Consider the following 12,851-nt stretch of genomic DNA (forward strand, 5'->3'; position numbering starts at 1 on the left):
CAGTGGTCTCCTGTTAAAGGATGGCCATATGAAAAGGAGGACAGGGCTCCTGTATCTTTAACAGTTGTATAGAAAAGGGAATTTCAGCAAGTGTCATTTGTATGCATACAGCACCTGGTGGAATCCTCTCTTCATCACAACAGTTAAAGCTGCAGGAGCCCTGCTCTCTTTTGAATCTGGTCAAGAGGGCAGGGTTTCTGCAACTTTAATTGTTGTGATGAAGAGGGGATTCCACCAGGTACTGCATGCATACAAATGATACCTGCTGAAATTCCCTTTTCTATTCAACTGTTAAAGATATAGGAGCCCTGTCCTCCTTTTTCATATGGTCACCCTACTTACGAATAGATTCAAGATACCCGTTTTTGACCCTATAAAGTTTTTAACTCTTTGGGACCAGCCCATCTAAGATAGTGTCTTCTCACGTATGTCACATTCTGATATATAACATTGGCTGGGAGTGCTCTGTTAGCCAAACAGCCATGAACTGCCATGAAACTCCATGAAAACCTTTGCATCATTTCAGAGTGTCGTAAAATCCTTTTATTCAAGCTGGCATTTTTGTAGTGCACATGATTTAATTGTGTTTTAATTGACTACTTTATGGTTCTGATCTACTATTGCCCACTTTCAGCCTTTGGGGTGAGACTAGCCATATACTCACTCTGTACATAAATTTAGCCTTTCTCTAGTTAGGGTTTCCATTATTCTGCACATCCCCCCAGAATTGCTGTAGTGCAGCCAGAGCCAGCATTTGGGATAAAATTCTGCATCTTGAGAATGAGAAAAACTTAAAAGCCTAAGGCAGTACCCAGTGGATTGGAAGGAGGCTCTGCTCAGTTCCTGCTGTCCCTTCTCCGTTACAATCCCCTCCTCAAACAGCCTGCCAACTTGAAAACCTGGCGCTTAGAAGCACAACCACTCTAGGAAAGAAAGACATTGTTGCAGACTAGCTTTAATTTTCATCATTTCCCAAAGGATAACCATGTTAGTCTGTTCCAGTAAAAACAAGAGCCTTGTGGTGCCTTAAAGACTAGGACATTTCTAATAGCATATGCCATATTTCTTTGAGATGCCACAAGGGTCTTTGTTCATTTTCACAATTGATGATCTTAGAATGTGGGCTATTGTAGGTGTGTGCCTAGTAGTAGTAGTTAGGATGTTAGACATATAGACACAGGCCATTTCTACACCTGCCTTTTCCCCCGGGTTTGTCCCTGGATCTTCCTTGTGCATCCAAATGACACATGGGATCCCGGGAACAGGGAGGGATGATCTCTCTATTTCCCCAGGATTTCTGGGACCGCTGTTATCCCAGTTTTACCTGTGGTCCCGGGACAATCCTGAGGACCATGGGCAGTGTGGGTGCCCGGAAAACTGGGCTCAAAGGGTAGGGCAAGATTCCAGGGCAAGGGAGGGATCATCCCTCCCTGATCCCGGGATCCCCTGTGCGTGTATGTACAGGGACGATCCCGGGGATTGCTCCAGGATAAGGCCCCCGTCTAGCTAAGGCCTTGGTGTAATTTACTTCTGAATAAACAAGCACAGCATCAGGCTGCAGTACTTCGTTTTGTAGAAGTAACTACGGCTTGTAATCACGCGCATTTTCTTGTGAGTGAGACTTATTGAACTCCGTGGGACTGCAATCCTGTACCTATTTACCTGGGAGTAATCTCCATTGAACTTAATGGAAGTTGATATCGAGTAGACATGTATAAGATTACACAGTAAATTTGGGTTTTTATGTCTATCTATTAGTGTTTCAGTGCATTGGGAATTGTCAAAGGACACTCTAGGTAATAGGTTTGATTATTAACTCAGTGTTGATTGCCCTATTAAATATCAAATAGGAAAATGTACTGATAAAAACATAGCAACCCCCCCCCAAAAAAAAGTAATGCAGGATGTAAGACATTGAGCTGCATTTTATAATGCTTGCCATTAAAATTAAAATATGTTTCCCTTGATAATTGTATGTATGAAAGCAAAATGCTGCTGGCTGATGATGATATGAATGCAGTGAGCCAACATTTTAGAATCTTGATTTAAACGACTTCAATAGATTATGATAAATGGAAGCATTAACAGAAGTTGGCCTATATTTTATTGCATTCTAATCAGGCTTGCTTTTTTTTTTTTACAAGATAAACTTGTTTTATAGAAGCTCATGGGCACAAGAACAAATGGATGGGAACGGTTAATTTTAATGTTGGGTATGGAAAGAAAGTTTTAGCCCACTGGAGGAATAAAATGTTGGCATAATTTTCCTAGAAGGGTTGAGGAAAGAAGGTCTGGCTCATTAAGCTAACAAAATGGAATGGTGGGAAAAAACATATTGAGGATATTGCATGGCGTTTAACCTTATCTCTCAGTAACAACCTGTTTCAGGGCGGGTCATTTCTCCCCCCACCCCCAAGTTTCCCTGGCAGAACAGTTGGACTGCAACTCCCATCTTCCCCAGCCAACATGGGCAGAATTTGGGGGGTGGGTGGAGCAGTGGAGGCTGGTGGCTGTGATGTCAGTGGGCCAGTGAATTCACTCTGGGGTTAAGTCAGAACTCTAAAGGAGCTAAGCTTTAGAGTTCTGAGTGGTTGACTGAAATCTGGTACGGATTCATCACCCCACTTACATCGGAGCCACCAGTGTTCACTGATGTGGAGGGGATGGTGGTTCACAACAGGTCCAAAGGCCTTTTCTTGGAGATACTCAGAATCAAATGGTGGAAAACAAAACTCTCTGTTTCAAGAGAATTGTCTGATATACAATAATAGCCAGAGAGATAGGTGCTCCTGAGCAATAATGAATTGCATGTTGTCTAAAATACGACCGGGTGGTGGTGGACAATTCTTCTCCCTGCTCCACCCAGTTGGTGCCCTGGCGTCCCTGGCTAAGTTATTTCCATGAAAAGGGGGGGGGGAATTTTTAAAGAGCCGAAGTCCGTACATCCTCTGCTGAATGCAAATGGGTTCTTATGTTTGGAAATAGGACAGAAAGCTGGCTATAGGATTTTACTGAAAACACAGAATCATAGAATAGTAGAGTTGGAAGGGGGCCTATAAGGCCATCGAGTCCAACCCCCTGCTCACTGCAGGAATCCAATGCAGACTTAAAACCTTGGAGCCTGTTTCGCATTTGTATGTTTGTTTGTTTGTTTCACAGCTCAGTCCTGGAACATGTGAAATGGTAATCCAGTATTTCTGAATGTGGTTGGAGTGAGTGTCCCTCGCCACCAAATACCAGCCAGCCTCCACTCATCCCCATTTGGGAAGCTTGGCTTTCCAAATGGAGGGTGCCAACCTTGGTGTCATTCTGGCAAGGAGTTTCTTTATGTGAAACTTCCTCTTCTCTCATTTTCAGAGCGGCTCCCCAGGGGAGAGAACAGGGAAGAGCAGTTCAGGACATATCAGGCCAAGGGTCCATCTAACCCACCTGCCTGTGGCAAGCCCCCAAATAGGAGGCAAGTGCAGTAGTTCTTGGCTCTTGGGTAGTTTCAATCCAGCCCCTCCCATCTTTTCCTACAGCTCTCAAAGCAGCAGGGGAAAGAACTGGCTGTCGCTTGGGGATTGGCCCGTGCGTATGTGTTTGTGTATGTTTAGAGAGCTATGAATACTGGGGTCCCCCCTGAGACCCAAAGTTTCCCTTTCGGAACCCTTGACTAGCGTCAGAACTACTTTATTTCCGTGAGCTGCGGATCAACAAATGCCAATCCTCAGTAGCGCTAATAGGATTTGGGCAAAGCATTTTGCTACACTGTCCCAGAAGATGCATTCTCTTAATTGACTTGTGTACAGGGCAACGGATAAAGAACCAATAAAGAGAAAGCATATGATAAACCCTGAACATTGCCTGTCGGGCCACAAGAAAGCACCAGGGTAAACGTAGGCTTCTTAACTGAAGGAGGGATGTTTGGAAGAGCTGTAAAAGTCTCAGAGTGTTGGTATAGAAATAAACTTTTAGTGGAGTGTGCATGGTGAATTCATGTAGGTACCAGCCTTTTAGCAGGTTGAACACGAAGGAAATGTTCTGCACCACATGGAATAATAAAGACAAGTAAAGAGCAATAAAAATTCATGGAGAATATGACCCTTTTGCGATCCTTTTATGGGTGAAGGGAGACTGAGCCACAGCCTTTAATGGGGCTGTTCGCACAACACGCTAACCCACGCTCAGTGGTTGAGTATGGGTTATTTGAACCTGTGAAAACAGATGTAGGAGCACTCCCATTTGAATGCCTGGACTCCATGGCCTTATAGGCCCCTTCGAACTCTAGTATTCTATGAAAACAAATACTAGAGTTTGAAGGGGCCTATAAGGCCATGGAGTCTAGGCATTCAATTGGGAGTGCTCCTACATCTGTTTTCACCCTTGAGACACTGGGGCTGTTCACACAACACGCTAAGCCACATTCTCTGGTCGAATGTGAGTTGTTTTGAACTGTAGGCTGTTTGTTGAACTATGAGTTATCCTGTTGTCTGAATGCCGCCAGGGTGGCTTGTTAACCATGCAGGATTAACCACCCCAAACAACCCAACAACAAACCATGGTTTTCCAAGGTGGCTTGTCCAAGAAAAATAAGCCACACTGCATGATTAACAAGGCACCCTGGCTGCATTCAGGCAACATACTCATAGTTCAACAACAACTGCAGTTCAAAAACAACTCACATTCAACCACGGAGTGTGGCTTAGCGTCTTGTGTGAACAGCCCCACTGTCTCAAGGGTGAAAACAGATGTAGGAGCACTCCTATTTGAATACCGAGGATCACTGTCTGAGCCCTGCTCCTGGTAGTCCATATGTTGCAGAACACTCTCCTCTTTTTGTACACTGTATTCTTCCATTTGCGCTACAGTAGCCTGTCGCTTGCTGTTGTAAAAGCCAAGAGAGTGCTTTGTTCTTTTGGTTTAAAGATCTACTTGAAAAAGAGAATTGCCTACAATAGGATATCCACACTTCAAATTAGACCTCAGCGGATTCAGTCGAATGCCATATGAGCAAACTCCCCCTTTCCCTTGCAGCCCACCTCCCATTCTGGAGGATTCCCCATACCCCCCAGCAGATTTGGGGGGGCATGGGGGAAGGGGCTGCTGTGGGGAGGGGCAAACTATTCTGCTGGCAGTTTCCATTCTGCCGGAGGACAGCTAGTATTGGATCCATCCTAGTGAACTGGTTTACATGATCACCGCAGCGCTGTATAGCTTATTTATGTCATGGTGGGTTGTGATACAAGTGGCTGGCGATATTGAATATTCAGCCCCTGGCAGAGGGTTGCCATTGTTAGTCGTGTCATCCGAACCCAGGCAGCAGAGGTTGTTTGAGGGTTAAACAACCCTCAAATAACTCATGGCCTGTTGTAGTGTTATTTGGGGTTTGTTTGTACAATACAACAAGCCATGGGTTGAATATTCAAAATGGCTGCCCACCCTTAAATAAGCGACGGTGGGCTGTGGGGATTGTGCAAACTGGCCCCGTGCGTGTGATGTCAGGCCCCCTCTTCCATAATTTTCTCCCTCTCCCATAATACTAGAACCCATTGGGGTCACCCCATGAACCTGATTGGTGGGAGATCCAGGACAAATAAAAGGAAGGACTTCTTCACACAGTGTATAGTTAAAGTATGGAATTCACTACCACAAGATGTAGTGATGGCCACCAATTTGGATGGCTTTAAAAGAGGGTTGGATAAATTCCTGGAGGAGAAAGCTATCAATGGCTACTAGCCCTGATGGCTATGTGCTACCTCCAGTATCTGAGGCAGTAAACCTATATGCACCAATTGCTGGGGAACATGGGTGGGAGGGTGCTGTTGCACCGTGTCCTGCTTTGTTGGTCCCTGGTCTACAGCTGGTTGGCCACTTTGTGAACAGAGTGCTGGACTAGATGGACCCTTGGTCTGATCCAGCAGGGCTCTTCTTGTGTTCTTATGTGCGCAACAAGGCACCTTAGTGTTCGTGCACATGTATTTCCCAAGATGCGCACCGGAACATGGACGGAGCGGAGGGGACCCTCAGGGAGACAACCCACTGTATGTCTGCTGCAGGCTCGACTGACCAGCAAAAGGAACCTTTTGCTTCTTCCCCCCTCCCTCCCTCTTGCGGGCAGCAGGGTAGAGTCAATCCTGTTATAGGGAGCTCAGCCTTCTGTGGTTGAGTAGTAATCGAGCCCCCTCTGAGATTTACGACCGTGGCAGAAGCCAAGCTCGGCCTCTTGAACCTGACACAAAAGCTTAACACCTCAATCCATATAAATCCTGGGAGCAGCCCCCAGGCCTGTGCTCCGAGGCCAAGAAGGGTATGGAGCCGCATGCAGGCCACAAGCTGCGTGGACAGCCGAAAATCTACTCAACTGGAGCACAGGCACGCTCGCTAAGGGTTGAGTTCTTGCAAGCTCTCTTGGTTGGCTTCTGTAGATGGCTGTAGAGCTGGAAGGCTTTTGTGGATAATGCACCCTCCTCTCCCACCCATCCGCCAACTTCCTTGGGGGGTGGGGGGCGGAAAGGTGGCAGAACTCTCAAACATCAGCACTGGGAGATGGCACCGCCGCAGCACCTGGACCAGGAAATGGTGCGGCAAGGTGACCCAAATTCTGTGCCAAGAAGAGCTGGATTTTGCGACCTGTATAAATGATGCATATTGCATATATTTGCAGATCTACTTGGTTTGCATTATTCTGCTTCTGTTGGTCCCGCGGGAGGGGAAAACAAAACACTATACATTGTTCATAGAATGGAAATCTCGCTCATGTGTCCCTCTGGATTGTGAGACTCACATGCTTACAAACCTGTCTTGTTGGGTTATCAGCTTTTACATTCCCCAGAGAACTTGTTGTTGGGAAATCTTCAAACATACACTTTAAATTTTTTAAAAAAGAGGGGTGGAGAGACACAGGCTTTAATTGTGCGATCGCACTGTGTCTTTCTTGGAATGTTAGAGGCCATCCAGACATCATTGTCTTCCATTGTAACCTTACAATGTTTTCTCATTTCTTCTTCTGCCTTTTTCCTTATCGGAAAAAAACACACAACCCATCAAGGAGGGTAATACAGAATAGCTGCACAGTGTTTTTTGATTGGTAGCACGGGGAGTCCTCCATCTGGAAGTATCCCAGAATCTAAATGTTCAGCATCCAATAGCCACTGCCAAAAAAATTATCTTATCTATCTATCTACCTATCTAAAGTATTTGTATCCTGCTTCCCAGCCAATAATCCCTGCTTTCAGGCTTACCATTTGAAAAGGCACGACACACAAGGAAAAAGGGATGGTGAGGGAAGAGGAAAGAAATTAAGTAATCTTCCAGCAGGACTCCTTTATAGAATGGTGAGAATGGTTTGGCATGACTTTTGGGAATACTCCAAAGTGCCAGATGTTAAAACGTGGTTAATTAAGATACAAAGTATTATGTCGCTTTTTTTTTTAGATCCCCTTCCCCAAAGATATTAATTTGAGAGAGGCCAGAATTTCTACAGATTCTTTCTAAGTAAAATGGCTTTTGGGGGAATGATCCAAAAATTGGTTTTCAAGATATTGCTGCTAGTGGACTCCTGGACTATTCTTATTCTTGGGAAAGAATTGTTATAATAAGCGCTGGATTTTGTTTGAGTTCGTTCTTGTATTTCTTGTATCTTTTTGGAAATTCAGGAAAAGATTGAAAACAGTCTCTGCAGTTTTAAGAGTCAGAAACATCGCCAATAAAAATGAAAGCTGAGGTTCTCAAGGTGCCAAATTATGTGCCATGCGCTTAATTCTATCCTGTTGCAGTTCAGTGTCAGAATTCGCACACAGCTCTGTCGGAAGCTTCAAGGGTGCATTGCAGTGCCTCATGCTAGTTAGTCCTAGGTATTGCCCAACTACATCTGGCAGCTAGACTATTATTCCTGTCTCTGTACTGATGCAGAAAGAGCTTGGAGAAATGAGGCTAGTGGTGTTTGTGGGAGAAGCTGGATTCCTTTAGCCTGTTATTTTGAGATGTTTGATGCAACTCCTCTATACCTCTGTTCTCCCAGGTTCAGCTCCTTGTTCCGCCTCAAGTTCATGGAACCACTAGTGGGCCTGGTGGCCTGACCCACCCACTCTACCATGGGTGGATTGGGAGAGAACTGGGCCATTAGGTCAGCCTTGTAAATAAGCCCACATAAGTCACTAGCCAGTCTTTTTCTTTTTTTTACTAGCCTGCTAAAAGAGTAATGGCCTGCATTTCCATGTTAGCTGCAGAGGAGAAACCCTCTCCTCTACAGGCAGCATGGAAATGCAGGATGCTAGCCTCTAAGCAGGCTAGTAAAAACAAATCATCCCAGAGTGCAGGACACGGAATAATGGTCTTAAGTTACAGGAAACCAGATTCTGGCTGGACATCAGGAAAAACCTCCTGACTGTTAGAGCAGTACGACAATGGAACCAGTTACCCAGGGAGGTTGTGGGCTCTCCCACACTAGAGGTATTCAAGAGGCAGCTGGACAACCATCTGTCAGGGATGCTTTAGGGTGGATTCCTGCATTGAGAAGTGGCTTGGACTCAATGGCCTTATAGGCCCCTTCCACTCTACTATTCTATGATTCTATGAAATAAATGACTGGCTAGTGATTTATGTGGGCTTATTTACAAGACTTCTATTAATCTCTGCAAACAGCATGGAAATCAAGCAAACTGGCAGAGGAGGAATGGGGAGACCAACCCACTCACTTGCCTGCGTGGAATTTCTGGTCGCCTATGGCGACCAGGCTAATTGTTTAAATGCAGGGCTGCTTTAGATGCCTGTAAAACCGATTTAGGAAAGAATGTTTGAGTGACCAAACAGGGAATGGGAAATAGCGTGGACTATAGTGAGCAGCAGGAGAGTTGGTTGACTGGAGAATTGAACCCAGGTTCATAGACCCGCTTGCTGTCATGGGCAACTAGCTGTCACACAGCTCGTGTTCCTCTGGTGCCCCCTGCCACATGGAGCAGTTATATTTATTGTGTCAGGTGGTAAAATGCAATGTGTAAATAAGCAAGCAGGAAAATCCCTTTTTGCAATGCCATCATAAGGGCAGGAGTGATTGGACCTGCGGTCTTATACAAAAAGTTATGGCTCCAGTAGCTGAAGTTATCTGTGTGCAGAGCTGGCAGCGGTTCCTTTTGGGCAGAGATCTGTGCTCCACATGGCCTGCAACTTCCTGTCGCAGCGTAATCCCCTTAATCCTGCTTTAGCTCTGTTAATTTTCCTCCTTTCCTCTTTTTTCTGATCCGCTTTCTCTGTGGCGCATGAATCCTGCCGTTCCTCCGCCGAGCTAGCAACTGAGGCGCAGCGGTGGCCTCCCGACCCTCCAGGCTGTCTCCGGAACGCCTCGTACCATGTGGCAGGGGCCCTGGGATGGTGGTGCCTGAATGTGTCCCATTCTCTCTGTCTTACAGGCTGTGCAGCCTCCGCCTGAAAAAGCTGACCGTGCTGAGGGAACTGGACAAGGAGCTCAGCTCCGTGCTCATCGCCGTCAAGATCCAGGTAAGCAGCTGATCCTGCATCCTCCCGGGGGTCTTTGGGGAGGCCAGGCTGGGCTGCCGCCGAGTGGGGGCTGCCCGGCTATGGTGGGTTGCTCCCGCCTTCTCCCTCTCTTTGCCCTTTTGCTTTTCAGTGGGGCTGCCACAAATCTAGCCCTGGGCACATGGAGGCCTCTAGTTGCCCGCTCAATTCAGGGCGTAATTTTAAGGCCGGAGGAAGGGCACAGCCCGTGTTATCTCTGCATGGCCTCCTAGGGAGTAGTGGGTGCAACATGAGGCGGATCATCCAGGTGTGGGGCCCTGCCGGTGGCTGGGTTTGCTGTGGACTGGCATAATTACCACTGGAGGCTGGTGGCTCTGATGTCACTGGGGCAGTGAATCCTCCCTGGGCTTCACTCAGAACCAGTCAGAACTTCAAAGGAGCTATCCAAGGTGCTATCCAGGCTCCTTTAGAGTTCTGACTGAAACCCAAAATGGGTTTACCATCCCAATGACATTAGAACCACAAGCCCCCACTGATAATAATGCAGGAAGAGCCTAGAAGGGTAGAACATTGTCCTCCTTTAGGCACAGTGGCCCTTCACTTATGAAATCACAGATTTTCTTATATTGTTAAGCTGTTTGTCTCTTTCCCTCTCCCTGACCCCCTCTACACACACACACACACACACACACGATAAAACAAGCTCATTTTGTTTTTCCCAAGTAAAGTGAGCAAGCAGGGGTGGACTGTTGCCTTGGCCATCAAAAGTAGATAAGGAGAAGCAGTTGGGGTGGTAAGCTTATGTACACCAGTTGCTGGGGATCATGGGTGGGAGAGTATGCTTGCACTCATGTCCTGCTTGTGGGTTCCTGGACAACAGCTGGTTGGCCATTGTGTGAACTGAATGCTGGACTGGATGGAGCCTTGGTCTGATCCAGAAGGGGTCTTCTTATGTTGTTGTTGTTGTTGTTGTTGTTTATTACATTTATGTACCGCCCCATAGCTGAAGCTCTCTAGTGTCTGTTCCTAGTGTCTGCATCCTCTAATGGTCTCACCTGTTGCATTCTGGGAATTACAACTAACCTAGACGTCAGTGCCCATCTTAGAGGTCTGTTTTCCTATAGTTGAGGAATGGGGAGCTTGTGGCCCTCCAGATGTTGCTGGATTGGAACTCCATGAACATCTGGAAGGCCGCACGTCCCCAGCTCTGCTGCAGGGGGTGTTCTGTCCTCCCGGGGTAACTGTATCTTCCAGGGTTCTTTTCCCAGCATCTGCCAAATAAACCAAACCTTTGCCATCAGAATAATCAAGCATGCCGGCAGGATTAGGCAGCTCTGTGCAGCCTACTTCCGTCTCAACACTTTGGCTAGAATTCTGCATTAAGAAACCAATCCCATCAGGTCTTCTTGCTAAGACCCTGCCGCAGCCCTGGCCTCCTTGCTGCTGGATTGCCACTTGCAGAGCACAAATCTCCTTCTTCCGATGTTGGCCTGAAATATAAGATTGGGAGACCATCTCATAAATTAGATAAACTGCTTCTTTAATGAAATATTTGCCTATTACCTGGGAGGCCTTGTCTTTTGAACTTCAGAAGGGGTGTCAGGTGCATCCTGAGCTCCTGCACTCTCCGGTTTTCTGGGATACCATCCATCTGGGGATTTTAAATGTGCTGTGCTTGTCCATTGGGCCTCGTAACCTTCTAGGAGGAAAGAAAAATATGATGCACATTACACGGATATATGAATACAGTCTGTGCACCACTGAAATGGCAGCTACCCTTGTGCTAGAATGCAGCAGCTGTTTAGTAGCCTTTGAATACTTGCACACCATGGGGATAGGAAAAGGAAGTGTGTGTGTGTGAGAGAGTGTGTGTGTTCTAGGGTGCAATCCTATGCACATTTAGATAAAAAAAAGCCCTAGAACTCCCTGCCAGATGTACTGGCTGGAGCATGCTGAGAATTGTAGGCCTTTTCCCCCCTTTTTAAATGTGCATAGGATTGCACCCTTAATGTATCTTTTCTGTAGAAGGCGCTTTGTCATAACGCTTCTAGAATAAAACAGGGGGGCATTTACTCATCAGCTTAGAACTGGAATGTACAAAAGAGCAAACATGTCTTTAGAAACAGGGCTGCACAGAGGCAAACTCCAGGGAGCCGTGAATGGCTGCAACCCCCCTCTCCTTGCCAGAGATACACTTGGAGGCAGACCTGTGGCTCTTTGGCAGTGCTTGGATTACAGGGGAGGGGGGGCAAGCAGGCAGGCAGGAAAGCAGAGGAGGGTCTGGCTCTTTTATCTAGTTTGGCAGCTCCTTAGCAACTATTTTTCAGAAGGCAAGGCGAGGGGCATGATTTGGCTAAAACTGGGGAGCGTCCCAGCGCCCAATAATTTGAGCACTGCTCCTCGGAAGCTGGGGGGGGGAGGGGACCTCCTGGATCTCTCTGAGAATTGTTCTTGGCCAGGTAGTAGATGGTAATAACAGTAATACTTTGTGGGGTGAGGACTAACCCCATGGAAGAGCTTTTAGGAAGCTTTCGTTATACCAGGCCACACAGTTTGCCCATCTAGGCAACTGTTGTCAGCTCAAATGGGCACCAGCTCCAGTTTCTCAGGAAGAGAACGGTATTTTATTTTATTTTTAAAAAAACATTTCTATACCGCCTTGATAGGAAAAACCAACCTAGTTGGTCTACAAAATAAAGCAACGAAAACCAAAAAAAATCACAAACAAATAAAAAGCTCTTAAAAAATCCCTTAAACCCCCAACAACAATTTAGAAAGCCGAATTAAACAGTTTTGCCTTGAGCCCCTTCCTGAGTGCGTAGAGAGTGGGGAGCAGTCGTAACTCCAGCAGGAGCAGCGCAGGAGAAGGCCTGTTCCTGCGTCCCCCACAAGCCGGGCTCTGTAAAGCAAGGGTGTCCTCAAAAGGGCCTCTCCTGCTGAGCATAGTAACTGAGCAGGTCCATACTGAGATAGGTGATCCCTCAAACACCTGGGTAACCCTATGCATCTTTAAACAGGGGGAAAAGTCCTACGACTCCCAGCATCTGTAGCCAACCATGCTGGCTGCTGGGCCATGCTGGGAATTGTAGGCCTTTTTTCCTGTCTAAGCATGCATGTGAATACATCCTGAAATGTTAAAACCTTGAATTGAGCCCAGAATCAGCGCCAGTTGGTTTTTCCCGACGCCTGCTCCCTGGTTCTTTCCCTATCTGATCTTTTTTTTTAAACTGGAGATGCCAGGGATTGAACCTGGGCCCGGCTGCCTGCACAGCATGCGCACTGCTCCTGCCCGTTCCTTTCCAGCGCACTTGTTAGCAACTGCCTTACGACGACTCCTGACTCCTTTTCTGCACGTCAGAACAAATATTGCCCATGATGTTACTTTCGCACAGATG

General features: G+C 46.7%; 1 protein-coding gene across 3 annotated transcripts in view; it reads left to right on the plus strand.

The window, feature by feature from the left end:
• Window positions 1-12,851, plus strand: part of LOC134397357 (phosphofurin acidic cluster sorting protein 2-like) — a 190,557-nt gene that overhangs the window by 114,875 nt on the left and 62,831 nt on the right. For all 3 annotated transcript variants that reach the window (XM_063123939.1, XM_063123941.1, XM_063123940.1), the window contains exon 2: window positions 9,390-9,477. In XM_063123939.1, coding sequence (XP_062980009.1) covers window positions 9,390-9,477 — 88 coding nt within the window. The remainder of the gene's footprint in view (window positions 1-9,389; window positions 9,478-12,851) is intronic.

This window comes from Elgaria multicarinata, chromosome 4, assembly GCF_023053635.1.
Source record: "Elgaria multicarinata webbii isolate HBS135686 ecotype San Diego chromosome 4, rElgMul1.1.pri, whole genome shotgun sequence".
Classification (NCBI taxonomy): Eukaryota; Metazoa; Chordata; class Lepidosauria; order Squamata; family Anguidae; genus Elgaria; species Elgaria multicarinata.